We start from the raw sequence: 27124 nt of genomic DNA, 5'->3' as shown, positions 1-27124 counted from the left end.
TCTCTCTTTCTCTCTCTCTCTCTCTTTCCCAAAAGCCACCAAGACATGATCCTATTTTCGATCCTGAAACTGATCCCATTTCGCTATCGCTTTGCCAAGTTAATTTCTGCGGCCTCGCTAGTTCCGCCGTCTCTTCTCCTCGGAAGTTCAGCACCTGAAGTGTCCGCTCCGCGCCCGAACGCGCTTCCCCTGCCCGCGGCCACCGGCGCTTCAGCGTCACTTCGGGAAGCGCTAGCGCAGCTGATCCGCCCTTGTTTTGCCGGTTACCGCAAGGCAGCCGCTATGGTCAACATGAATGGCTGCGACGTTTGTTCACCCGCAGCTGTCCCGGCAGAGGCCGCCGTGCCCTGCTTTCCCTGCCCGCCTTTCCCCGGCTCCCTCCCCGGGGCCCGCGCCGGGCTCCTGCGCATGCGCGGCGCAGCCCGGGCCTGCCGGCGGGGCGCGCGACAGGGCGCGCGTGCGGCCGGCGGAGCGAGCGGCCCGGCCCGGCCCGGCCCCTCAGGGCGGCGATGGCGGCGGCCGGCGGGGCCGGCTCGGGGCCGCCCCTGGAGACACCCGCTGCTGCCGCCGCTGCTGCTGCTGCCGCCACCGCCACCGCGGAGGCCGGCGCGGTGCTGCAGCGGGAGCCGCTGTACAACTGGCAGGCCACCAAGGGCTCGCTGCGGGAGCGCTTCGCGTTCCTCTTCTCCAACGAGCTCCTCAGCGACGTGCACTTCGTGGTGGGCAAGGGCAGCCCCCGCGGCGCGGCCGGGGGAGCGCTCCCCGGGCCCGGCCAGCAGCGCATCCCCGCCCACCGCTTCGTCCTGGCGGCCGGCAGCGCCGTCTTCGACGCGATGTTCAACGGCGGGATGGCCACCACCTCGGCCGAGATCGAGCTGCCCGACGTGGAGCCCGCCGCCTTCCTGGCGCTGCTCAGGTCAGGCCCGGCGGGCGCGGAGGGGCGGCCCCGCTGGGCTGCGGGGGCCGGGCCGGGGGCACCGCGGGAGGGCCCGGCCTCTTGCCGGGAAGCCGGGCCGGGGGACCCCGCCGTGCCGCTGCGGCCCTGTCATCGCTCCGCGGCCGCTCCTGCTCCAGAGAGCCCTCCCGGTGCCCTGTCCCCGGGGAGGGGTGCGGAGAAAACGCCTGCCCGTCTCCCGGGCTGGCAGGCAAGGTCGGGCTGCCCGCCAGCGCAGTTCGGTTCCTTCTTGCACTTTCCCTGCATCCTCTTCCCTGAAGAAGTGGCCTAATTTTTGTTAGCCAGGTCGTCTTGTTCAGAGGAGTACTTTGGTTGTGACTTTTTTGGGTTCAGTTTGGGGTTTGGGTTTTTTTAATTTCATTTTATGTGTGGGGAGCTTTATTTTTAAGTAAGATGGTGGGAATTAGTGGTTCCTTTGAGTGTTGCAGCTGTCCATCCACCTTCTATTAATAGCCCAGAGAGGACAGAGGCTGTTGTACCAAGCTTTTAATTTCTTTTCATGCTATGAGATTCTATTAATCTTATTGTTCGCTTTTCTCTTTCAGCAGTGGTAATACATCCTTATGCCTTTGTACCAGAGTAGCACCCATTGTAATCCCACTTATTTCGAGTACTTTTGGGTGGAGAGTGAACATGTAGCAGAAGGCAGTTCACTGATTTTTTTACACACAAACCACCCAAATGAGACCATGAGTGCAGTGATGACAAAAAGTATGTACAGTGGATTAGGGATGTCTCATTTGGGCAGAACAGGATCTAGTGTTTCTCGTGCTCACAATAGTTTATCTGTTTCTTTTTACTGAGTGTAATGGTAAATAAAATGTATGGTGTCCACAGAAACAATTACTCATAGTTTCTTTGTGCATCAGGCTGTGGTAAGGTAATATGACTAAACTGCTTAATCTTAAGGTTTTTCCTCAAAGAAACACCTCTGATAGGCAAAACCTTTGTAAATTATATGAAACAGATTTCTGTAATGAACATTTGGGATGCAAGTAGTACGTAGTGTCTCAAGGTTTTCTGTAATGGGAGAAGCTCCAAAGTCTGAGCAGCTTTCTTTGTTTTGAGGCCTTACAGATAAGAAGAGTAGTCTAGTTCTTTTAGTAATCAGAGACACAGGCATTGCAGGAACTGATTTGGAAGAAAAAACAAAAACCAACCCAAAACAAGAAACCACCGTGCAGCAGCAGTCTCTCTGTTGCCATCAGCAAATGAACTGTATTTGTTTTGCAGATTCTTAGCAAAAGGGAGTGGCAAGGTGAATATTTTTGTGTAGCAGAGTGGGAGACAGTGGGAAGTGTCTTTCAAGCAAAATAGTTTCAAAGGTAAAAAGTGAACGTTCACATATGTGTGTTTGTTTATCTGGATAGTGAAAAGTGGATATAATGAGAGAAGTTTGTCTGGATAAAAATATAAACACAGAAACAGGAGAGTTCTAGGTAAAGATAAGAAGGTCAGTATTTGAAAACTGTAGAAGTGAATGAAAAGATGTTGTTAGAATCAAACAAAAGCCATTTTGTGTTGGTGGAGCTGCTAGTACCTAATAGCCAGGGGACTTACGTAAGTAAACTGTAAATTATACTTGTACCAGACTGATGAGCTGTTGAAGCATCTCAGGTTTGATGTCTTATTTTTATATTAAATACATGGCATCTTTTTAGGATGTTCTTCCTTATATATTATATTGGAATAAATACAGATTGCAACACCTTGTTGAAAACAGATCTAAGGTGAATTTCTTTCATACAGACCAGTAATGGATTTCTTCGTGCTCATATACACTATTTTAAAAGTATACCACCTATAAGAACCTGGTTTTCTTTCTGGTGTTGGCCAGAAGAGGCGAGAACTGTACCTTCCACTATTGGTGTCTTTAACATAACACTAGTAAAGTGGACAGATAATGATCACTGCCTTTTATAGGACTTTCCTGTAATCTTTGCAAATAACAGTTTGGGATGTACTGGATAGAAATTAAGCTGGAATTCTTGAATACGAGTAGCAAATGAATATCAAGGTAAAGGAAGCATTTAGGTGATGAAAAAACTTTTGGGGATAATTTACTCATTATTTAATGTTCCACAGCTCATTTCTATTTTACTTACTCATGTGGTTTGTTAGGTCCTAGCTGTAGTTGATGTGTTCCATAAAGATCTACTGTCAAATGCTCCTTGTAAAGCAAAGCCAAAGAAAAAGATTTTTTGATTAATTATTTTCTGATTCTGGTTAAAAATTCTAGAGAAAGTTGGGTAGTCCTCCTTGTCTGTGGGCATAAATCTATAAAACTATAAAGAAGGGGAAAGGGGAGCCTTTTAAAATTGGCTGGGGAGAGAACTTTCTAAGAAACCATTGGCTGAGCTCAAAGGCTTAGAAATTACTGTGGTGTGTGTTTTGGGTTATCATTCAATTTCCCTCTTGCCTGAAGAGTTTTCAAACATGAGACAGGAGATTTTAGCAGCTGAGTACTTTAGTAATTTGACAGATAAATGCTGAAAAGCTGAACTGAGGCCAAAGTCACAAAGTTTTAATTTTCTTCCCAAATAAACAGCTTTAAAAAAAATGTTTCTAACTGCAAAGTGGATAGTAGTGATCAAGAAAATTAAAGTTGTCCCAGTTGGATTCTGCTTTAGGATTTAATTTTGGTTTTTTTTAGGATTTTTAAACATTTTGTTCACATTTTGCAGTAATTTAACTTGTCCTTTGATCATAGTATAAAGGAAAGGGACAACATGGCACAAATTTAGCAGTCCATCTCCCAAATGTCTTTGCAGAGAACTTTTGCAAGCAGTAAGTAGAGGGGTAATAATGACTAACTGGAAAAAGATTCCTCTATGCTTATGTAATGGTGAAAATATTTTAGCTGGTGGGAAGATGCTAAGTCTAGTGGAGAAAGAAGTGCTAATCTGAGAGTAAAGTGGCATAAAGTCTATGAGAGGCTTATGTAAAGTGAGTGATTGAGTGGTCACTTGGAACATTGCTGGTTCTGGTCACTAAAAGTGTTCCTCCACTGTGTACAGAGAGACACACACACACCCCATCCTGGATGACAGTAAAATCAGTCAGTATCTAAAGAGCAGGTTATTTCTCTAAGTCTCTTGAGAGGGAGGAGAGGAGAGAAAAAAGCAATGAGGATGTGTAAGTCGGTAGTCTTGAGCTCCACTCACTGGAGGAGAAACAGTGGTATAAACATAAAGGTGGGCTAGTTCAGGTGTGCCAGCAGTGGGAGAGTTAACACAAAGACTTAAGGATTTTTAAGGAGAAGACACCCCTAGAGTTCTTATTTTATGAGTAGATTAAGGCAACAATGATCATCCATTCATATACTTAATGAAAATACAACATCCTAGAGCAATGTGCTTTATAACCATTTTTCTTATTTTTTTACAGCTACCTTTTAACTTTGCGAATTTACACTTTTTAGTTTTTACACAAGACTGCTGCTTGGCTTTGAAAATCCCAGAAAAAATACTAGCATTGTCAAAATCTCAAAACATTAACCACAAAAACGTGACAATGTGACTTTCTTAATTTATTTGGGCACTTCCTGTCATGGATTTTCTCAGTTTCAAAGCATGTAACTGTATCACATGTTCTGTGAGTTGTTGTGCCCTGTGCTGATCAATGTATAGAAACAGATAATGAATGGAAAACCTGCATGCATAGGCTTTGTTTCCACATTCAAATTCCTGTATTTTGGTCATCTAGTTTTTTTGATCATATGAGGAAAAAACGTGCAAGATTCCTGGGAAAGCAAGGATCAGCAAAGCACAGTTTGGAACTGCACCCTGATTCTTAAGAAGGTGCAGTAGAAAGTGAACCACAAGCCAGATAAGCTGTTCAGGTGTGTCAGTTCATTGACTTAAGGTTAGATACACTTAAGGAATAAAAATCATATTCTAAAAACAGCTTGGTGGGGAAAAAAACCCACATTTTTTGGTTTGTTGTTTTTTTTTTTAGCATTAGGTAAAATGTATAATGTAGGTTGTAATGCTGCTTTTTTTACAGCCTGTTCATGTTCAACTCTTAGGTGCTTTGGACTCCAAGCTCTGATAAAGTCATACAAGAAAGGTTAGGGCATTTTAACAGATTTTTCTAAACCTTAAAATCAAAATCTAACTGTACTATTCTAGTGATTAAATGAACTACTTGTCAGTTTAGTATATAAGACTGTACCTAAGAGACCTTAGTTTCTTAAATTTTTTAGGGATGGTGAGTTGAAAGTAAGCCCATCATTTCCATCAACAGATAATATAGTCTTCATAAATCAGTTAAAAATTAGCTGTGTTAAACTTTTAGTTAAAAAAAAAAGTTAGCATTAAATTAAACTTGTTTCTAAAAGCTGTTTGATGTAAATCCAGTTTAAAGAATTAATCTAGAGCTTCATTCACATTTCCTAAGTGATGTTAAAGTTGGCCACTTGAATAGGTTGCAGTATTGCAATGGTAGCTGCTTACTGTTATATTTAAACCTTCTAAACATGCTTCTAAACAGCTTCTCTAAGTGTTGTTTTCCATTCATTTCCAGGTTGTTCTGAATAAAAAATACTAAGAAATAGAAAGGAAAAGCTAGGTCTTCATTGTGGAATTCCTGCATTTGCTATTGTGCCCTGGTTTATTGTGATTAATTACCTGTATGTTGGGAACAAATGTATTTTTGTAAATAATAGATTATTTTTGATGATTATCTGAAAAACTGATGAAATATTGCTAAGATTATCTTCAATGTCATCTGTAAGAAGTTATTTTTAAAAATAAGTCATCATTTCCATACAGAACCTTAAAATAAATCTTATTTTGTCTGGTCTCAAATAACAGCTGCTCAGGAAACAGGTTTTTTTCTCCTGCTTTTGGTGGAGACCTCTCTTTTGGTTCACAGCTTATTGTAAAATCTCAACCAATCATCTAGCCTTAAACAGTGGAGACAAGCCAGTGTGTTTTGCTATGGCAGGAATAGAAAACTCAAGGTCATCTGCTAGCATATTGCTCCCTTTCCTCTACTCTGAACACTAAGAACGGTAGCTTTGTCATAAGATGTTATCACAGTATAAGTCCTTGACACTATTCTCCTCACGTCAGGGAAGGTAGTGTGCACTGTCAGTAAATTAAGTTCAGAAATACAGCTGTAAAGGGTTATATATCAATATTTGGAAATACAGCCCTTCTTGTTGAATCAAAAGAGCATGCATTCATATGTGAAGTAATTCTGCAGCTCAGCTGTTGTTTACAGTTGAGTAGCTATGTATAACTAGTACAGCCAGATCATTCTTAGGGAGTAATACATATTTAAAACAAATGTATGCCATTTGGTTAATGTAATATTCTTTCTTCAACCCTATAACTAGCATACTAATTTATACAAATGCTAACATGGTCAACTGCTGCATGTTCCCAGTGCAATTCTTAGACAAGTTTCCTAAATGCAAAGACACTGTTAGGCTTTGTTTAACTGCTACCCTTAAGATCTGATTTTACAGCCTGTATTTGTGTATTGATTTCTAGGTTTCTTTATTCAGATGAAGTTCAAATTGGTCCAGAAACAGTCATGACTACTTTATACACTGCTAAAAAGTATGCAGTCCCAGCCCTGGAAGCTCATTGTGTGGATTTTCTAACGAAGCACCTCCGAGCAGATAATGCCTTTATGCTGCTTACTCAAGTAGGTAAATTTAAGCTTAGCTTTTATTTACTAGGAAGATCAGTATTTAGAGGGAAAGGACTAAGTACTACTTCACAGTGGGTCTGCTATCACATAGTCTAATTTAGGTATGAAAATGTCATGTTGCTCTGTTAGCATTTTTACAAACTCAACTTCTTTTTACTGTAGAGAAAGGCTTTTAAAAAAAAAAAAAGTATGCAAAGAACTGGGACATTTAAAATGGAACCAGTTCATTCTACAGTGTATTTTCATGAGTCTCTTAATTGTTTTTTGTGAAGACTTACTTGGTTCATTATAGTGGATTTTATGTGTACTTCTTTTAGTAGTGAATTTAGTAGGGAATTCTCCTTAATTATATATTCCTTTGAGAATTCAAGTGCTCTTTAAGATATAAACTAAAAGAGTACTTAGACAAATAATCCTATTTTTAATTTAGATCTGTGCTAGAGTAAAAATACTTGCTTTTTAAGACTAGTGGTTTGTCAACTTTATGCTTAAGATGTGTTTCTTCACCTTTTTAGGCCCGTTTGTTTGATGAACCTCAGCTTGCTAGTCTTTGTCTTGACACAATAGACAAAAGTACTATGGATGCAATAAGTGCAGAAGGCTTTACAGATATTGATATAGGTAAGTTACTCCGTATGTCCTAAGCACTAAACTCCTGAAGGGAATTGCAGGGTGCAAGAAGACATCGTTATGGTAACCCAGGATAGTTCACCTTCCCTGCCTGAGTATGTGGAGTCCCAAGTGCATCTTCTCTCCCTGTCATGGTAACCAGGGGTAGTTCACTTCCCCCTCATCTGCACCACCTTTGCACGGGCAGCAGTGCAACAGCCAGCTGCAGATCTCGGAATTTGAACAACAGAACCTGTGTCATATCAGCAGGTTTGCTAATGAGCAAAACAGTATGTTGCATATGTATGATATGTTACTCAGTGCAAGTTTTATTAGCCATCCCTGCAGTGCTTTCCTTTGAGCTTCATTCCTAAGCAGGATTTCACTGTATTGGGTCCCCATTTGATTAGTGTTGGTGTCCTGGGGCTCCCATTATGGTAACACCACACTTTCATTAAAGCCAGAGTTTTTACTTGCTGAGTGTTGTGCCTGGTCCCAGAGGCATCCACACCTGCTTTTCATGTGTAGCAAGAATCATTGTTTTGTTGTTGCACAGATCAGGTACAATTTATGAAATCTGCTTTTAAAAAAAAAAAATCTAAGCTGTTGATTTCTATGTTTCATCTTTTCTGAAAAGGTAGTAGTTGCAAATTTGCTTACTCAATTTCATTGTTACTGTATGTGTCTAAGATTTTACTCCAATTCAGCTAGACTGTGTAAAAAATGCAGGCTGAAGGAAGGTATTCCACCTGCTTAAAGGAATTATAGAGTAGATATATAGAGAAATATAGATATATAGTAGAAATATAGAGAACTCAGGTTCTGTGGGATTTGTACCCAGACTGTGAGTGTTCATCTCTACTCTTTGTAAGTCCCAAACTGTTTTGACTTTCCAATATGGTATTTTTTATGATCACAAATATGCCTTGCTTAAATTCAGGGCATATAAAGATTCCCAAAGAAGACAGAAGATTCAGAATATGAAAATGTTGTGTTTTTTTTTCAGGCTTGTGTTCTATGATAAACTAACTTTTGCATACCTGGTAGTTAGAAAATTCCAGAATTAATAATACATGACAACTGAGTTTTGTAAAACTCATGTGAGGACCTTGCCTCACCTCCTGTGTTCCACCTTCAGGCTTTGTGGGTGGCAAATACGTCAATGTTCAGGATCACTTTCATGTATCTTTAAACTGGTTTTGTGTGCACCACTGCTGTTTGTGTCTATAGTTGATCCAGATTGTCAGGTGGCTACTTGGAGGAGAATATGGCAATGTCATCATGATTAACTTGTTTTTTTAGTAGTGTGTATTCACTGCTTGCTCACTTCCCATTTTCATCTTTTCCTACCTCTGGAAATTCTTTAGGATACTGGTTGTCACTACATAAATTATAGATAGTCACACTCCTAGGAATCAAGAAGAAAGTTCATATCCTGTCTTCATAGCAAAAAAATTATTTTTAGAGTCTATATACCATTGGGAGATTTCTTATTAGGGATGTTCTTAGTGTTTACTTAACACTTGAAGATTAATGTGTAGCAGTGTTACAGGTTTGGATGAAAACTGGTCTAAATCTACCTTTTTTTTCTCTAGACACACTATGTGCAGTTCTAGAAAGAGATACCCTTAGTATTCGAGAGAGCAGACTCTTTGGAGCTGTTGTTCGCTGGGCAGAAGCAGAATGTCAAAGACAACAACTGCCTGTGACATTTGGAAACAAACAAAAAGTCCTTGGAAGAGCTCTTTCCTTAATCCGTTTTCCATTAATGACTATTGAAGAGTTTGCAGCAGGTGAGTTTTGGGGTTCCTTGTCTTGTTGTTAGACCATAGCCCTGCACTGTTCACCTGTGAGTGTTGAGGAGCTTAACACTCTGTTCTGTTACTAGTACCATGCTAATAGAAGTTACTATGCATAAATGAAAGCAAAACATTCTGCAGAATATTCTCTGGCCTTTGGAAAATACTGTTCTCATCCCCAGTTTGCAAATGTGTGTGGTTTAAATTCAACAGTTGGAGTAATTATTTGAATCATCTTGGTTGTTTCTTTTCACAGGCCCTGCTCAGTCTGGAATCTTGTCAGATCGGGAAGTAGTAAATCTCTTTCTGCATTTTACTGTCAATCCTAAACCTAAAGTAGATTATATTGATCGACCAAGGTGTTGCCTTAGAGGAAAAGAGTGCAGCATTAACAGGTTCCAGCAAGTGGAGAGTCGCTGGGGCTACAGTGGAACAAGTGATCGGATTAGGTATGGCTTTTGAAACTACTTGGAGGAGAGACAGAGGAGTGTGGGAAGAAAAGGAACATGTTGCTCAACTTTGACTTTTTGGCATAAGATACAGTAACAAGGTGCTGGTTCTGTTTGGGCATGTTTGACCTTTTCCTTTTTATAAAATAACTTAGGCTGTTGCTGACATAAAGCATAAAGTACCAAATAAAAAAGTTCAGGAGGACTGGGAGCGTTTTAGAGTGATTGCATGTTAGATGCACATTCCTTTTTAAAATACCAAGTCTTGTTCTGTTTTACTTTGGAGGTATTCAAAAGAACCAGGTTATTTTTTTGTTTAGTGATACTGAGTATCTTGGGGGATTAGCAAAGTTTTAACCTATAAAGCTGATACCTTATAATGAATTTTTCTTACTATTGAAATCTAATTAGAAAGTGTTACTGAAAAAAAGTATCAATGTAATGTCACTTTAGTTTACTTCCCTACTCTTCAGTGGGAATCTTTTTCCTACTTGACAGGGAATTAAGTAACACACCTGTCACAATTTTTTAAGTTCCTTTCTTGGTTTGTGTCATACTAGGTTCACAGTTAATAGAAGAATTTCTATAGTGGGATTTGGATTATATGGATCTATTCATGGACCCACAGACTATCAAGTTAATATACAGGTACAGTATATGCTGTTTAAAGAGGCTTATGCAGAAACTACACTTGTAGTCCTTGCAAAAGGTTTGTTGTATATTTTAATTGGGTAGGAGAGGGTCTGATAGGCCAGGATCTAGCCTGTGTTTTGTCCCCAGCAGTGGTCATAAGCAGATGACTAGAGAAAAGTACGAAAAAGATTAAATTTTCCCTTTCTGCTGTGTTCTGCAGTCAGTATAAGCATTTTCTGAGGTGGATTTAGTTTCTCTTTTTCATAGCTCCTGGTGAATTTTTCTTCAGGTTACTTCTCCAGTCTAACCTTGAATTCCTGTAAGCTTTCTGCTGATGAATTTCATAGCTTTGTAATCTGTCCAGTTGTGCACAAAGTCTACCCTTTAATAAAGTTTCTAGTAATTAAGGAAGAGATCTTTGATCAACAGCTCTCTGAAATCAGTGACACAACGCGTAGTGACTGCTAAAAAAGCCCACCGTGTCATCAGGAAGAAGCTGAAAACAAGACTGAAGGTTACATTGTGTTGCTGTATCAAAGCCAGGTGTGCCCACATCTTGAGTATTTTGTGCAGTTCCCATCTCTCTCAGTAGAATTAGAAGGTAGGGAATATGGTAGTTAACATGATTAAAGGGACAGAGCTGCTACTTTACAGAAACCAAAAAAGCTAAGACTCTTCAGTCTGTAGGGAAAAAAGCTCTGGGGAGGTGTGAGCAATGCTTCTAAAATCACAAGGGCAACGGATAAGGTAAATGCAGCTTAGAATATTAGAGGATTTACTGATACTCACGGAAGATCAAAACAGGTAAGAGTATTTTTTCAATGCCAAGGATACTGAACATACTGCCAGAAGAACTGGATATCATGTCTGCAATTTGGTGGCATTTGAACATGTTCCTTCATCAACAGCAGATCTCTTAGAAGATTCCAGAAGGGGGATGTGCACTGTAGCACCCCATGTAGAACAGGTGTGGATGCTGGCCTATGGACAGCAGAGCCTAGACTTGTGTGCTCGGCATCATCTTCTCTTGACACTGTTGGAGCATCCTGGACCATTTTTCTGACCCAGTTGGCTGTTCATGACATTCGTACCTCCCCTGGTATGCATGCTGGGGCTTAGAGGCTTGTCCTTGCCCAGAGCTTTTTTGAAACATTGACATCTTATTTGCTACTGATTCAGTCTTAGGCAGAAAGTTGTATATTACTGCTACAGTAACCACTTCTGTGAAGTTCCGTTTTAGGTTTGCTGAAAACGTCCCAGCATGGGAATCTCTCCGGTTTCTTCTGCTGGTAAATTACTTACTTGTATTGCTGTTCTCCAGGCTCCTGTGTGAAGACCTTACCTTGCTGCTGCTCAGTTACAATATCTTCATGCTGCTTAGCTCACAAGACAGTCCATACGGCTTTTTGCTACTGCTGTGTTGAAAGAATGATTTAAGGCTGCTTTTTTATGCCTTCAGATAGCTGTTCCTAAATGTTCTTTTCACCTTTAATTGCATTTTTTACATTTTAATCTGTCAGTTTAAATCTTTCTATTTTAATCTGGATACAATGTCATTTTTCTATAGGATGACCTTTTTTGTTTGTTTCCTGGAATAGCCTCTTGCTGATCAGCCATGCCAGGTTTTTCCCCTTTTCTCAAGCCTTTCCTGATAGGGGATATGTACTGACACTGTTTTTTGGCATGTGATGTCCTTCAGCGATCTGCATGCTGTTTATAGGGATTTGATACTCTTAATTGCTCCTTTTAGCTTCTTTTGAACAAGCTTTCTCATTTTCTCTTCTTGAAATTTAGCACAGCTGTGGTAGATTTGCTTTTGTTGTTCATGTGGGAGTGTTGACTCTAAGTATGTTATAGACACTGCTACATAGTGTTTCCATTATGAAATTTTGAATCTGATCCTACTCATCACTCAATACCAAATCAAGGGTTGTGTTTCTTCCTACTGAGCAATTGGTTAGCAAGCTCGTGAAATGGTCAGTGATAGCATCTAAAAATGTCACCTATGCTTCGTGTCCTGATATGACACTTGACCAGTCTGAGCAGGTAAATGAAGACACTACTAAAATTTTATTTCCTGCTCTTGTAGCCTGTTTGGTCTCTTAGCATGTTGTAGTCAGGATTGTCTTATAAAAATATTGATCCAGCACTGTATTTTTATTAAGTATTGAATTTCAGACCATTTAAATTATCTTTCTTACTGAGATAAGTTTTGAATCTAAGCTTTCTAACAAGGTACTAGCATTCTGTGACTGGCAGTTTTGCTCTTATGTATTTCATAACCTGTTACTATCACATCACATTGATTTATTAGGGGTGTGGGAAATCTTGTGAAAGAAGAATCTGTGACTTCATTTAGGGACAGAAACTCTTAGTGTCCCTGTATAATTTCACAGGCTTCTAGTATGTGCTGGAACTGCTGTTTTGGTTCATTTATGGGCATCCTATTTAAATGACAGTTTATCTTTCTTCTATTTCCTATTTGATGATTAACATTCTCTGACCATTCTGCACTTAAGGATAGGAATTTTGTATCTGGAGAATGTATGTGGAATGAAATCTGGAAGGAACTTGTTGGCTCTTCCACATTCCTCAGCTTAAAAGCTCACTTTCAAACTCCTTGATTTGAAATGGCATCAGTTTTGTTTTCTCAAACCATAAATCCATGTAAAAAAGTAGCACACACTAGACTGGATCTTTAGAACAAAGGAGTTGATGCTGAGAACCTAGCAGCTATACTGTACATATCTGGTGATGTTTACTTTGCATTAACTCTTGTTTGATCATCTTGCCTAAATTCCTGTTAGCAGATGAGAGCATTTTTTTGTGCTCCCTCAGCATGCTTGCTGAATTTATTTCATCTGCAAAGAATTTAGTTCTTACAAGGCAAACAAAAGCCTTGAAGAAAGGCTTGAAAAAAGGAATGATCTAGAGTTTCACTTGAAAAAACATGCTCCTTATTCAAAGTGAAAGCTAATGTACGTTTATGGTTCAGATGAAGGGCATCCATTTTATACATCTCCTCTTTAATCTGGAAGTATCCCCAGTTCCTGTTAAGTCTGAAACTTTCTTGTCACAGTCTTTTCAGATGGGTGTCTAAGTCTTGTGTCTCTACCTTTCTTTTTGGACCTGCATCAGTACTAGCAGAGCTTCAGAGAGTTAAACATCTTATACTGGTCTTAAAACAGTGATAATGTATACTGGAAAGAGGTCTTTTATGTGAAAGGGTTTTAACTTCAGCATTGTAATTTCTATTGATTGTGGCTGGAGTAAAAAATAGGGCTTCATTTCATTTGTGCAACATTAAAAATTATATGGACATTTAATAATACTAGGGTTTTTTTTAAGATTCTCATTAGTGCAGTTATCATGAGAAATGTTCATGTAACTCTAAAGCTCTGATATCCAACTGCAAGTGATGTTTGGCAGCATGGATCAAGGTTACTATCCAAAATGAGAAGTGAGGTATCTGCTATTACAACATCTTAGTGATTCCTATTCACCATTAAAATCAAAGGCAAAAGAAATAATGTGTAGTCTATATGTGTAAGACATAGCAGCACACATTTCCATTCTCTTTTAAGAATGTATCATTGACTGCTTATATTAGCTGTTAAAAACTGATGTTCTAAGTTAACCACAGCCACAAATGTGCTTCCCTCATGTGAGCTGCAGGTGTACGAAGATCAGCAAATCTAATGTGTGTACTATAAGAATCTTTGTCAAGCTTGTAAACCCAAAAATGCTATTTTCATGTTTTTATACAGATAATTGATTATGAGAAGAATCAAACACTAGGACAAAATGATACTGGATTTAGTTGTGATGGAACGGCCAGTACGTTCAGAGTTATGTTCAAGGAACCTATAGAGATCTTGCCAACAGTTTGCTACACAGCTTGTGCAACACTGAAAGTAAGAGCACCTAACAGTACAGAAGGAAATGTTACTTTGATGCAAGAGTTCTTCTCTTACTGTCTTCTGATGGGAGAATGTCTTCTACATCTCAAATTGATTTTTTTAAGTGTAGTGATAACACCATAGTTCAACTCCACAGCAACTTACAAGACTGCTTCCTCTCTTCTGTGCCACAGAACTCCTAACTGGATCCTTTGTGCCTGCCAGTTTTCTGGCCTGGTGTAAGAGTTAGAATGAGTCCAGATGGAAGCTGGTGGTTTTGTGTGAGCAAAAACACCATCCAAAATTTTCATCTAGCAGCTGTCAAAATTTAAGTTTTACTTCTTTTATCAAGGATATTCTAACCACTAGCTAGAGTCAATGGAAAGGGTTTCTTAAATCACTTTTTATATGCTACTGCTGAAATATAGGAAAGAATTATTTGTTCAAGGAAAGTCTCCCCTTAATGTTATGGACAAATTTATTTAATGTTTTCTCAAAAATCATTTAATATTATTTTAAATATAATTGCCTTTACAGAAATAAAAATTGAGTGTGTTGGAACACATTAAAAGAAGCCAAGGCAGGGAACTAAGTGAGAATATATACAACCTGCATGACAAGGAGAAATACTATTCATTACTAGTTGGCTAAAATCCAAGTGGTTTAAGTCTGCTGTCAGGGAGGGTTTTTGTTGTTATTTAGACATAGGGCACTTGCTTCTTGTCTGTGAATTTTGTGTATATCTTATGATGTGGGTACAAAAGACCTTTATAATTAAAATAACCTAAGTCAGTAAGTGTTTGGAGTTCAACATGTTAGGGGTCTTGCTGCACACCCATTCATTGCTGATCTCTTCTGATGTTTTCAGGGTCCTGATTCCCATTATGGAACAAAAGGGTTGAAGAAAGTGATCCACGAATCTCCTACTGCTAGCAAAACATGCTTTGTCTTTTATAGTTCACCAGGTAACAACAATGGTACATCAATAGAAGATGGACAGATACCAGAAATAATATTTTATACATAATTTCACATTATCATCTCAAATGTGTCAGTGTATCTGTGGACTTCAGCTCACTATTGGTGGCAGTTAAAAATTCTGTGAAAGAAGTACAGGAACATGTGGAAAACAAAAGTTACTTGTTTGAGCGGTACCAGACAAGCTCTTTTCTCTGCATATTTATTGGCAGAATGTAATTTAGCTTTTCCTCTTCAAGTGGAGTAAGTGCTCTGTATATTGAAAAGATTGTTTTAAATAGTATCTTGTCAAAATTGCTTTGAATTTTTGCCTCTTCATTTTTCATGTAGTAAAATTCATTTTTCAAACTGGAAGAACTGTCATGAACTTCTCCTGTCCTGGAGTGACAGTAAAGCTGCTGTTGTGGTCCCAGCCTATGCCTGTTTCCAAAACGACCTTGGAATGACTATGGACACGAATTGCTACTGTACGTTTTTGCAGTGCATCAGCAAAGCTGGATTCCTTCTGCTGTCACCTTGGCTTTTGGGACGTGCCAGGGAGAAGGCAGGCAGCAGCTGCACTGAAGAAACACTAAGTCAAATTCAGCAATAAACAGATCTTTGCAGAATCTCACTTAATTCAGAAGGGCTGCTTTGGAACATAGAGCTGGTTATGGAAATAGCCACTGTGTGTATATATAATATATATATATATGTGTGTGTGTGCCTATAAGAAAATGTATCAACTCAGGAGGGGTTTGCAGATTGCATACAGTACCTGGGTGCACGGGATGGATGTATATAGTATTGTCTTGCAACATGTGCAGTGTACTAGTACAGCTCACTCGTGTACAAAACCCTGTACACAAAGGATATAGTAAAGTACTAATTTGAGAACACAGGAGAAAAAAAAATAATCCCTCCTCTTTCCCCGTTTCTGCGCAGCGAAGCCGTGCGGGCCTTGGGTCTCAACACGCGCTCTGCAGAACGAGCCCTGTGGGTCAGACCACCCGCCGTGCGCAGCCTTTGATCAGCGCTCTTTCCCGAGCGCGGCTCTTTCTGCCGTAGGGGCCTGTCCCGGAGCCCGCTGGCCCCGGCCCGGGGGGCCCGGCCCGCCGGCCCGGGCGGCGGCAGCCGAGGGCGGGCACCGGGCCGGGCCGCGCCTTGTTGGCCCTTGCCGGCTTCCGTCGCCTGCTGGCGGCGCCGCGCCATGTTGGGCCTTGCCGGCTTCCGTCGGCTGCGGGCGCCGGTGCGGGGCGGCGGGGCCATGTCCCGCAAGGTACGGGCGGGAGGCCCGGGCGGGCAGCGGGCAGGGGGTGCCCGCGGTGACCGAGCCTGTTCCTCTGGTTTAGGGAAAAGGAGCCGGGAAGGGGCCGGCGGAACCGGGCACCGCCGCGGGGCCGGTGGTGGCGGGGAGCGACGGCTGCGTGCGGGTGGCGGTTCGCGCCAAGCCCGGCTCCCGCTGCAGCGCTGTCACAGGTGGGTGCGGCGGGCCGGCCCCGGGAGGGAGGGGCGCCCGGGGGAGGTTTCCCGCCGCCGGGCCGGGCTGGGGCGGCTCCGCGCTCGGGGCCCGCGCTGGACGCGGGGTCGGGGCCTCCGATCGCGTCTTGTGCCCTGAGGACTTACCGCCAGTAACGGGAGCGGAGCGGGGAAGCTGGTTTTTGTAGAGCCCTACAGCTTGTCTCTGCCCTCGCAGCTGTAAAAGAGGAGCGGTGGCGCCAGGGGGTGCAGCGAGCACGGGGTGAATCTCTCTGGATCGTGTGTTGTACTGGAGCTGTGAAAGTTCGACCCAACAGACGTGTCCTCCCTCTGCAGACCTGGGCTTGCTTACGTGCAAATCAGAGCTGCTAATCTATGAGTGTATTTGGATTGAAATTAAAACGCTTCTGAAAGCATAAACGTTCATTTTTTTAGGAGACGATAACGAGATGTTTTAAGTATTTGAGCATAAAATCCTTAAAACGTTTGTTCTAGATGTGACAGCCGAGTCAGTAGGGGTAGCTGTTGCTGCACCCCCGTCGGATGGGGAGGCAAATGCTGAGCTGTGTCGCTACCTCTCGAAGGTGCTGGATGTGAAGAAGAGTGAAGTTGTTTTAGAGAAGGTACTGCCTTTTTTCTGTTTTATTTCAGTCTTTCCCTACTGCAGTTTAAATGCAAGATGCTGAGTACAGGGAGCTGCTCAGTTCAGTCCAAAAGACACTGGAAAGGTCTTTACTTGGGTTAATGGAACGATTGAGAGCAAACCTAGTGCAGGAGAAACTACAGCTGATCTTGATCAGAACAATTCTCATAATTACGTATTGTTCATATTTGTGTGGTTCATGTTCTCTGTGTTCTTCAGAGATTTTTCTTGTTCTCATGTCAAGTGTAGTTCACAACATTTGTGCTTTGCAGAGAATGTGCATTTCATCAAGAACTTTTCTTTCATTTTCTGAAGTAACTTTTGCATTTGTATGACATTTTTCTGACCATTAAATGTCACATTTAAGCAAGAGCATGTGTAAGTACTGGGACTGCAGCTGGGCCTCAGGAGTTTCCCTGTGTTAGAATTTACATGTCTTGACTTCAGTGAGCAGAAGCTGCTTCTTTTGGTCACTGCACTGAATAAATAATTTGGTTTATTAGTTAATTGTGCTTAAAGTCAGTCTTGCCAACCATGTTCATTTATATTTTATGCATGTAAGAGCATAATGAAAATCTGGGCTTTTTATTTTTGTCTAGTGGTTTAAATGTAGTAGTTGTAGTAGTTTGTTAAATTAAAAGTCATACATGACGTGATCACTGAACTGAGCATGAACTGTGTTGCTGAAGGGTAGAGGTGTGAAGATTTGAGTTTTGTTTTTCCTGAATCAGGGACAAACTGCTTCATTTTTTAATCAAAGGTTACAGATAATGCTGTTTCCCTACCTTAAAGGCGTGTTCAGGTTTAACAAGATTATTCTCATTACTGCTGAGAAGAGTTGAACATAAAAGGGGCCAGTGTTGTCTGACTTTCTTGACCCAGTTGTTCCAAGCTATGGTGTCCAAATAATTCCATGCAAGTGTTTGTTTTTCACAAGCTGCTGTTTTTTCTCATTGTGGTAAAGTCTGTATTTTAGCTGTGGCTTTGATTTTTTTTATTTTTTTTTCCCATCCTGATCTTCTAGGTGTAAACAGCAAGTGATTTTTGGTACTGATTGTTCTCTTATGTGCTACTTGCTTTATGATAAACCAATCAGAATCAGGAAACTGGGGGGAAATTATCCAGTATAAGAGAGAGGTTACCAGATTTCTGTGCAAGGGCCTTGATTTTTATCATCAGTTGGCTAGATTGCTTCAAAAATCTATTTTTTTCATTTTAAATTTCATGCTGTATTTCTGTGTGATAAAGACTTTTTTTCTCCTTCAAGATGTTCCTCATGGGCTTTTCAAGCTTTTTGCAGATTAACAAGCAACTTGTTTCTCATGTTTTCCTGAATACTAGCAAAGTTGTGTCTTCAGGCAATATGAAATGACATTGCAGGTTTGCCACTAGCCATTTATTTTTTTTCAGTAATAAAAAAACAGGTCAGTCATATTTCAAATAACTTCTCTATGAATTTGAATGTCTTTTAGGTTATATATGATGTGGTTTCATTTAGTTGACGTTATCATCCTGAGCACTCAGATTAAGAGTAACTAATACTCTGTGGGAGACAACTCTGAAGAAAGATCTGAAAGTACAGTTACCTAACATATCATACACACTTTAAAAAAAAAAATGCAAATCAGTTGGAGTCTTGCTTCTAGGCAATACAAGTGAATTATGGAAACATCACTCCTCACTTTTTGATCTAACCTATAAAAAAGCATCAATTCAGGGCATGCTCTGGGTACTGTATCCAATTTTAAAAGAGGAGTAGATAAGACATTGGGTTTTTTGCCTTTCATTTAACTAGAAAGGACAATGGTGAACTCTCTCTTACTGCTGTTAATGCTGCATATCCACAATTTAAGACTTCTTTTTGAAGTACCTGATATGTTTACATTACATTGAGATTTTTTTTTTACTGTGTGTTTGGTGGTGATTCTCTGAAAGATATTTTTGTGTGTGTGTGTCTAAACCAGGGTGGTAAATCACGTGAAAAACTGGTGAAGATTTTGGTACCGATGACGCCAGATGAGATTTTAGAAAAACTCAAAAAAGAAGCTTCCAGTTGACCTAAAACACAGGCAGTGGGACAGTGCATCTTGGTAAATGGACTGATGTATTTCCTTATTTAAACCTCATTCTGTTGGGATTATGGGTAAAGACTAGGGAAAGATACTCCTTTATCCCCCTATGCTTGTTAATATAGCTGCTGTATAGCTGAAGGTTTTGTGTAGGTTTGGTTAGAAAAACTTGTCTTTACTGAGGCTCTGTATCTGTTTCTGTCACTACAGACCTTTTTCCCTTCTGGAGAGTTTTCTGTTGGTAAGATTTGTCCTCTTTCCTGGTCCCTTAACAAGTGGTTTAGGAATGTTCTCTTCAATATGTAGCAGCAGGTCCTGGGTGCAGTTTTGCACTATGTGCATATATGTACATCTCAAGTAAACCTGGGTGAAGCCAGTATGCTGTTGTTGATCACACAGGCAAGCAAAAACCTGGACAACTGAAATAAAACAAGAAGTTTCTAGTATGAAAAAAACTTGACCCAGAACCTAGTAATTGTCTGCATGGTGTCAGTTTGTAATAGTCTCTAATTTTATCTCTCCTTTTCACAAAACTATCGTGTATCTTTGCCAAATATATGTCAAGTGTAACGACTGTTTTTAATAAAAGGAGCAAAAGCTACTACCAAACTGTTCTGTGTTTAAATTTTTAACTAAAAACAAATACTGTTTCCTAGAAGTCACTTACTAGAATGCTATTTTTAAACAGGGCTTTTTATTTCAATCTTTCCTTGGTTTAAAAATGAGTTGTATTCTAATCCATAGAGAACAAGCAGAGTCATTTGTAGACCAGAATAAGAAGTCTGAAACGAAATGGCAACTATACTCTAGTCTCAGGGCTAATGAGAAGCAGATTTGACTTGTCTCTTTATCGTGTTTCAGAAGTTAGAGTGAAATTAAACTAGTACTTCCTAAAGATATGTGATATAGCACATGTCTCTGGTAGGAGTTTGCTTTTTCATCTGCATCACTCCTGAAGTCTGAAATTGTGATGTCTTTACTATGGTTATCATATTAAAAAAAAATTATATATATATATAAAGTAATCCCTAAAGTAAAAAAGAAAAACTGCTTTGAAGTTTTTTTTTAAGTTTTGTCATATCTGGAAAGCAATGTTAGGAGTGCATAAGTTAGAGCTAAATTTCTCTACCAGTTTCATGCAGTGCAGGGTTCATAGCTCATAATTTAGTTTTTCATGGACAAAAATCGTTTTGCCTTTGGAAATGCTTTCTACTTCCTGTTATCCTAAATATTGCAGCAGTTGTTTTCAGAATTAGAGAACTGGTGCTTGTCAAGATGACAGCTCCTTCAAGGTGACTAATTTTAAAGATACTGTGAAAAATGTTACTTTCCTGTTTGAACAGTGTTTGGAGAACTAAGTCTAAACTGTGAATGGTGTTTGGTTAATGCTTTGCATCTGGGCTGCTTATTTTCTCAGGCTTTTGGTCAGCCATACCTGGCCTCAGTTGCCTTTCCTTACTTATCCTTTTCAGTCTGTACAGGATGCTTTTGTTTTACTGGTCAGTTTTGGTTCACAGCTCCTTACTGTTCCATCTCTTCTTGCCTGCTAGAAGTCTTGCAGAAAAAACTTAAGGCAAAGCAAGCCAAAATTAAGTGTTCATAGGTTCTTTTTCTTATTTCCTAAGTTTACTTTTATCTTGAATAGAGAATGGGAATCCAAAGACTGAGGAATCCTGCATTTATAAGTTATATTCTGAGTTGGATACTGCAAGTACTGCAAGTGTGGTACATAAGAGCTAAGCAGCTTGTGTGACCGAACAAGTAAATGCCAAAATTCTGATTTAGGCCTGGCTCTTTCAAACCTTGTATTTATATCCTAAGCTGTCAACTATCTCTTCATCAACACAGTCAAGTATCATTCATTCTATAGAGAAGATTGTAGTAGCAAATATCCCGAACTCTTCAGCTGAGTATGTTTTTAATGGGGACAGAGCTTTGTGATATTGTAGGAGGCTTCTTCCAAGAATTTCAAAACACTTTTCATATCCCCTGTCTCAAAGTAAAACTTAACTTTTACTCCTAGACCAGTTAAAAAACACTGTGGTGCCAGTTGCTGCTCTCCTTTTACTTCTTGGTCCCCACTTTGTCCATGTTCAGTAAGTGACATGATTACTCAGCTATTTGAAATCCCATTCTTGACTTAAGCACTGTCCTCTTTTCCTAATGCATGGTCTGATCAGTTTCAGTAAAATCTGTCTAATGTTGATTTACTGCTTATAGATCTGGGCACTCAGTGCATTTTTAAATGTAATTACATTATTTAAACTTTAGCAAAATAGAAGTTCTCTGAATAGATTCTGTGCCAAGCAGCCTTATGACATTCTTGGTCTCCCAGCCACTCAGTTACAATTATTTTCTAAAATTTATTTTTCCAACTTTGAAAGTAGGTATATGGTTTCATTGCAGTACTCTAATATGCTAATTGAGGATATTTAATTATACCCTCCAAAGCTGGCCTCTGCTTTTTCACTTTCAATCCACCCCATTTATCATCTACAGCACATTTCTATCTCTCCGTTTAGTCCCAAATGGTTCTAAATCCCCATTTCTTCAGGTATCATCAGTCTAAATAATCTTGTATAATTGACAACTTTGTCAGTAACTGGCAGTGACAATTTACCAGAAAGCACAGTTTAATATCTTCCTTCTTTCAGCCTCCAGGAAGACAGATACACCTGATCTTTCTGCTCATTGCTTCACATGTCTTGTTCTGTGTTTCCCCTCTCATACTGTTCATTTGCATATGCAAATCTTCAAGTGGCTGAGTCCCTTTTCTAATTTTTTATTATTTTTTTATTTCAACCTACTGGATTCCCCTTTTAAAGTTTTCAGTCTTTATTTTCAGGAGGATGATTCATTGCCGTATTACCTTTTATAAAAATGTGTTCCCCTGTCTCCTGCTGGGAGCACGGTGCTTTGCCCACAGGTGAAGCCTGTCCCGATTATCACACTCTGGGAAGGATGCTGCACTTGTGGCAAAACACTGTTAATGTAAGCAAGGCACAGTAAACAGTCCAAAAACTTCTGAAGAAATTAAATACTTGCCTGAAAGGATGAGTCTGATACTTCTCTAAGGTACTGGGAATTCATTTCTTCCTGGTCCTTTATATATTAGCTTTTCAAGTAACTGCTAGTGAACCATGAAGAATTTTGCCTTCCTCTATTAATGCTGTGTTGGATTTTTTTGTGTTGTTTCAAGAGCTGGGGAAGTTAGAGTGATGAAGTAGTCTCCCTTACCATCTCACTACAGTTCAAGGCTCAGTTTTTTTAAAATATTATTTAAATAACATTTTGAGTTTCCAAGTCTGAAGTAAGGCAGGTGGAAAACATTTAGTATCAGTTTAGCAGTGGGTCACCATGGAAAAACCCTGTAAGGAGAACAGTTAACCTGGGAAGAAAAGGAAGTTGGAATGAACAGTAGAGGGTCATTTGGGCTGCTCAGCTAAAGCAGTTTCCTGCCTTTCCAGAGTAGCAGGGGTTACAAATTGTAGTTCTGGGGTGATGGTCATTAAGTTGGCTTTTTGCTGTTCCCTACTACATGTGCAGTACACAGGGAAGGGCTGCAGCCTGATGTTCCTTTTGCCAGCTTCATTCTGTAGCGTTTTGCAAACTAGGCTGCATTGAGGTGTAATTTATAAAAAATATCAAAACTGTCAGTACATGTTAGGACATTCTTGGTGCCCATCTGTCTGAAAGGGGCGTTCACAAGTGGCATTTTATAAAACAAGCTATTTCTATGGAAGTGTTTTTTTTTAATAGCTTGTTTTAAAATCTGCTAAGTTTTCTTCTTCTTTTCTGATGTTCAGAAGGTCTGTGGAGTCACATTTGGTAGCAGTATCACCACACATGCTCAGCTCAAGCAGCCACCTTCCTGACTTCTCTGAGCCCTAGGTTCTTTTGCCCTCTGGCTGCCTCTCACCTTCAGTTTGCTGCTGCCATTTCAGGTAAGTGCCCTCCAGCAGGACCAGGTGCTCTGGGTTTGTTTGTGCTCTTCATCTGTCACATCAGCATTGTTGCTGAGCTTATCTCCTTAGATGCTATTGCATTTCTTTTTCTGTTTCTTGGGCCTGACAGCTCTTTGAGATGCCTTCATTGTGGAAGGGGAGAAAAAAGGCCTTGTGATACAATCTTTGCAATCAGAGGGCAAACCTGTCCCTTCCAGTGAGGCCCTGTAGCAGCTCTTCGTAGCCTCCTGGCATTTGCCCTTTAATAAAATGTCTCCTTTTATCTTCAGTGAATCTGACAGCAATCAGCTAGCACGTCTGTGAGGTCATGTTCCTGTGGTGGGGAACGATTGCTGTTAGCTACTAGGATGCACTTCTGAACAGGCAATTTTCTTCAGTTTCTTAGCTGGCTTTTTACAAGGAAGTGCAATCTGTTTCTGATGAACCTGTTAGGTTTATGTTTTGGGGTTGCATTTTTTCTTTTTGGTTCAAAAACCTGATCAAGCTTATCACAAGCTGAATAGAAATGCTAATAGATAGAGGGGCTCAGCCAGGCAAATTGCACTTGGCTAATTTTACTTAATGAGAACGTCTGATTCTGCTCAGTCACTTCCTTGCTGAGTTCAGGTTCAGCTACTAAAGCAAACCCAGGAGATTTTTGTTAAATACCTTTAAAAGATTTTCAGCTTATAATGATGTTCTCAAACTATATGACTTGTTTGCTGTGACTGCTGTCACATACAAGCTAGAATATTTTTTTTCTTTATTTAATGCAGGGCCAGGCAATATTTCTTGGAAAAGATTAATGTGAAATCTGAAAACACTAAGTTGACAATAGCTGTGGATGTGTGGTAAGGCCAGCCTTTCAGTAGCCAAATGCTTGTGTGCAAAAGTAGACAAGGTGTTAGATCTAATTAAATACAACTTTAAATAGTCTGAAAAGTGTATAGATCCTAAATCTGCAATAATAAGTGAGGCTTTCAGTGGAGCTGCTGGTATACATGTGTTACACACTTAAAGAAATGACACAGAGAACATGTAATACCAGAGCTTGCCATCAGCCCTTCTGCTGCCTTTATGGGGTTGCCATTGCAAACCTGAATTTGAAAGTATTTTTTTCTCTAATCTTGCTGTAAAATAGACCTCCACAAGAAACAGAACATTTTCTGCACCACTGTTCATGTCACAGGATTGGGAAGAAAAGTTCCACTAAAGCATGTTTTATGGAAAATGTTGTTTAACAACCTGTTCTAAAGAAAACCTTTGGTTTCTCAGCTGCATGATTCCTGCTCGCTTCAGTGGACTTAATAGGTCTTTTTAACTGGGGAAGAATTTAGTGAACTGCTTCAAGTCTTACACACCTGGGCTTATAAACTTAAATAAGTAATTTCTGTTAGTTCATTTTTGGATTTGAGCTGTTTCCTGGCTGGGTTTTAGGCTTAGGCTTGCAGTTATCCAGTGAGAGGTACCTTGATTAAACTCTGAAGAAAATAACTTGTTTGATTGATTCCTGAGTTTACATACTAAGTGAGCTTCTCCAGTCCAAAAATAAAGAAAATAAAATGTGATGAGAGGGGAAGGGAATAATTTACATTAATCAAAGATAATTTATTGGGCTAGGAGCAATTTTACTTGGCTTGTTGAAATATTTCCTGCATGTCCTTCTAAGCTCTGCTGAGGGGGAACATGCACAAAATAGAGGGTGTAATAGACTCTAGATATTTTATAGCATCTGCTCTGCTGTTTAGCACTCAAGTCAGAATGGGGAAAAAAAACTGTCAGGTTTTCAAAGACTGTAAATCTAATAATTTGCAATATAAATATCACCGTGATTTTTTACTTGCAAGCTGTTAATCCAGGTGGGGAAAGGAGGTGGCCCTCCTAGTGTGAATCCTGAGCCCTTAAATCCTGATCTGAAAATGTTTGGGAAGGGAAGATTCATTTGAAATTATAAGTTTCTGTAAGGACCGTTGATGTGTAATATAGAAAGAGCATCTACTGATGCTGTAATTTAGAGTTGTGTGGGTTAAAATACACGTTCAAATGGAAAAGTTGTTGAGCTGCTCATAACTAGTTAATCTATTCTGCCTTCCCATCTCATTTAGGTAAACTAATTCTACAAAGGCAGCTTCCCGTTTGCCACTATATTTCATTTTTGTGATTGAACTATTATCCTTCACAGCAAGTCAGGACTAGCACTTGGTAATTGCTGTGAGAGGCTGGCACATCTTGACACCAGAGTTGGCCAACTGCAGCTCCCAGGGTCTTCTCTGCAGAGCTTCATCCAAGGTGTTGTGAAATCTCCCACAGGTTTCCATTATGCCACGTTGGCAGCCCTGTGAGCCCAACCTCCAGCCTTTGCAGTGGGAGGAACTGCTGCCAGAAATGCTCATTCAGGCTAGTGGGTACAACCAGAGTTTGCTCTGCAGGAGAAAGATAACTGTGGAATGTATTAAAAATTATCACAAAATATGAGACGCTCTCTCCTATTTCTGTGTCAGAAAAGAAAGTGTTAGATCTCTAATTAGAAGATAAAATTGAACTTGGAGAAATTCATACCAATCATTGCCACCTTTCATGTCTTAGCTTTTGACCCAGCCCTTCTGCCATATTAATTTCCACTGTTGAAAACGCACAAATAACAAAAGGGGATGACATGTCAAGATTTAAGTGAAATCACTTGGGAATGGTAAAATCAGGTCTTCTGATTAACTGACTCATGTGATAGTGTAGTATGTGAGAGGGTAAATCAAACACTTGTTGCCTTTTGCTTTATTGTCTGGAAACAGTATTGAGCAGAAGAGACACCCGGCTTTGTTTCTTCCAAAATGACGAGCTCTCTCCACAAAGGAGCCTTTGGTCTCCTGCTACACATGCCTGTTCAGTTCTGGAGGATAAAGACAGCCCACAGTTCTAGAGGCTAAATAAATCTGTGACTGCTTAGTTGCAACAAAAAAGTGTGTCTGGAGGCAGGTTTGGCAGCAGAGAATAATCTATCAAGACTCTTGTGAATGTTGGATTGGCAGCAGGGGAGACAGCTGTATTTAAGGGTTTCAGAGAAGAGCTTGTCCTAAACAATAAGGTTTGAGCCAATTCTAGAGACTAGGACTGCTGATTATCTTTATGTCCAGTTTTATGAAGAACAGAATATTTTACGAAGAGGAATGTCAGACTTCTAATGTAAGAAAATAAGAGCATATAAACTAGATATAGCAAGTTTTGTGTTTGTACCTTTTCCCCGGTCTTTTCTGTTTGTAATAACCTACAAATTCTCATTCTAGATCAGATGTGTGTTCTTGGAGATGCACACTCAAAGTCTCCCGTTGCCCCTCTAATTCAAATAATAATAAGAGCATAATCATGGTTGTATTTGTTTTGTGGTTATTCTGAACGCTGGAGATTTACAGTAATTATAACACTATTAAATAGTAATGGAAAAAGATTTAAAAGTAGGTCAGGAGACTCCTGGAAGGAGATTAAAATCTTGCTCCATTTTCATTGCTACCCCAGGCATTGCATTCCTCTCTTTTATAGCAGAAAGAGCAACCTGAAGTGATTTCTAAAATGCTGGGGCATAGATCAGCCCCTCTGCTCTGAGGGCCAAGAGTGCCATATAAAAGACAGTTTATGTGGGAGAAACTAAACAGGCATGAAAAAGTTTTCTGTTATTTTGGAAGTGCGTTGTGTCTGGCTGCATTTAGTAGTCAGAAATACTGCATTTGGTGCCTGGGGACAGGAATATAACTATGAAGAATGCAATTCTTCCATGTACCCCAGTGTACCTCTCACTGTGGGGTCTGATTGCTTTATAAGTCTATGCAGCCGGTGTTATGACTCTATTTCAGATTTTTTTGGAGTGTGCTAATGTGAAAACTTTATATGATGGAGCTCTATGACCTGGTCCTTGGTTCCAAGAAACAGTCCCAACATCATGATTTGTATAAGCCAGTGTAAGGTGGTATTTGTCTCCTGTCATTTTTCATAACATGTTCAGAGTGTAAAGCTCCTGTTGCTTGAAACTTTGTGT

The 27124-nt window shown here is 40.1% G+C and overlaps 2 protein-coding genes across 2 annotated transcripts; both read left to right on the top strand.

The window, feature by feature from the left end:
- The first annotated feature begins 388 nt into the window (after positions 1–388).
- On the top strand, positions 389–15596 carry BTBD1 (BTB domain containing 1). The gene is made up of 8 exons (XM_051628100.1): positions 389–916; positions 6454–6610; positions 7132–7237; positions 8821–9018; positions 9281–9473; positions 10034–10121; positions 13874–14020; positions 14874–15596. The coding sequence occupies exons 1-8, from the start codon at positions 510–512 to the stop codon at positions 15030–15032; spliced, it is 1455 nt and encodes a 484-aa protein (XP_051484060.1). The 5' UTR covers positions 389–509; the 3' UTR covers positions 15033–15596.
- Positions 15597–16161: 565 nt separating this feature from the next.
- Positions 16162–19754, top strand: C10H15orf40 (chromosome 10 C15orf40 homolog). The gene is made up of 5 exons (XM_051628109.1): positions 16162–16241; positions 16315–16441; positions 16659–16703; positions 16937–17064; positions 19049–19754. Exons 1-5 carry the CDS (start codon positions 16173–16175, stop codon positions 19139–19141), a joined length of 462 nt encoding a protein of 153 aa, XP_051484069.1. The 5' UTR covers positions 16162–16172; the 3' UTR covers positions 19142–19754.
- The last annotated feature ends 7370 nt before the right edge of the window (positions 19755–27124 follow it).

This window comes from Apus apus, chromosome 10, assembly GCF_020740795.1.
Source record: "Apus apus isolate bApuApu2 chromosome 10, bApuApu2.pri.cur, whole genome shotgun sequence".
Lineage (NCBI taxonomy): Eukaryota > Metazoa > Chordata > Aves > Apodiformes > Apodidae > Apus > Apus apus.
This window is presented reverse-complemented; position numbering and strand designations above follow the sequence as displayed.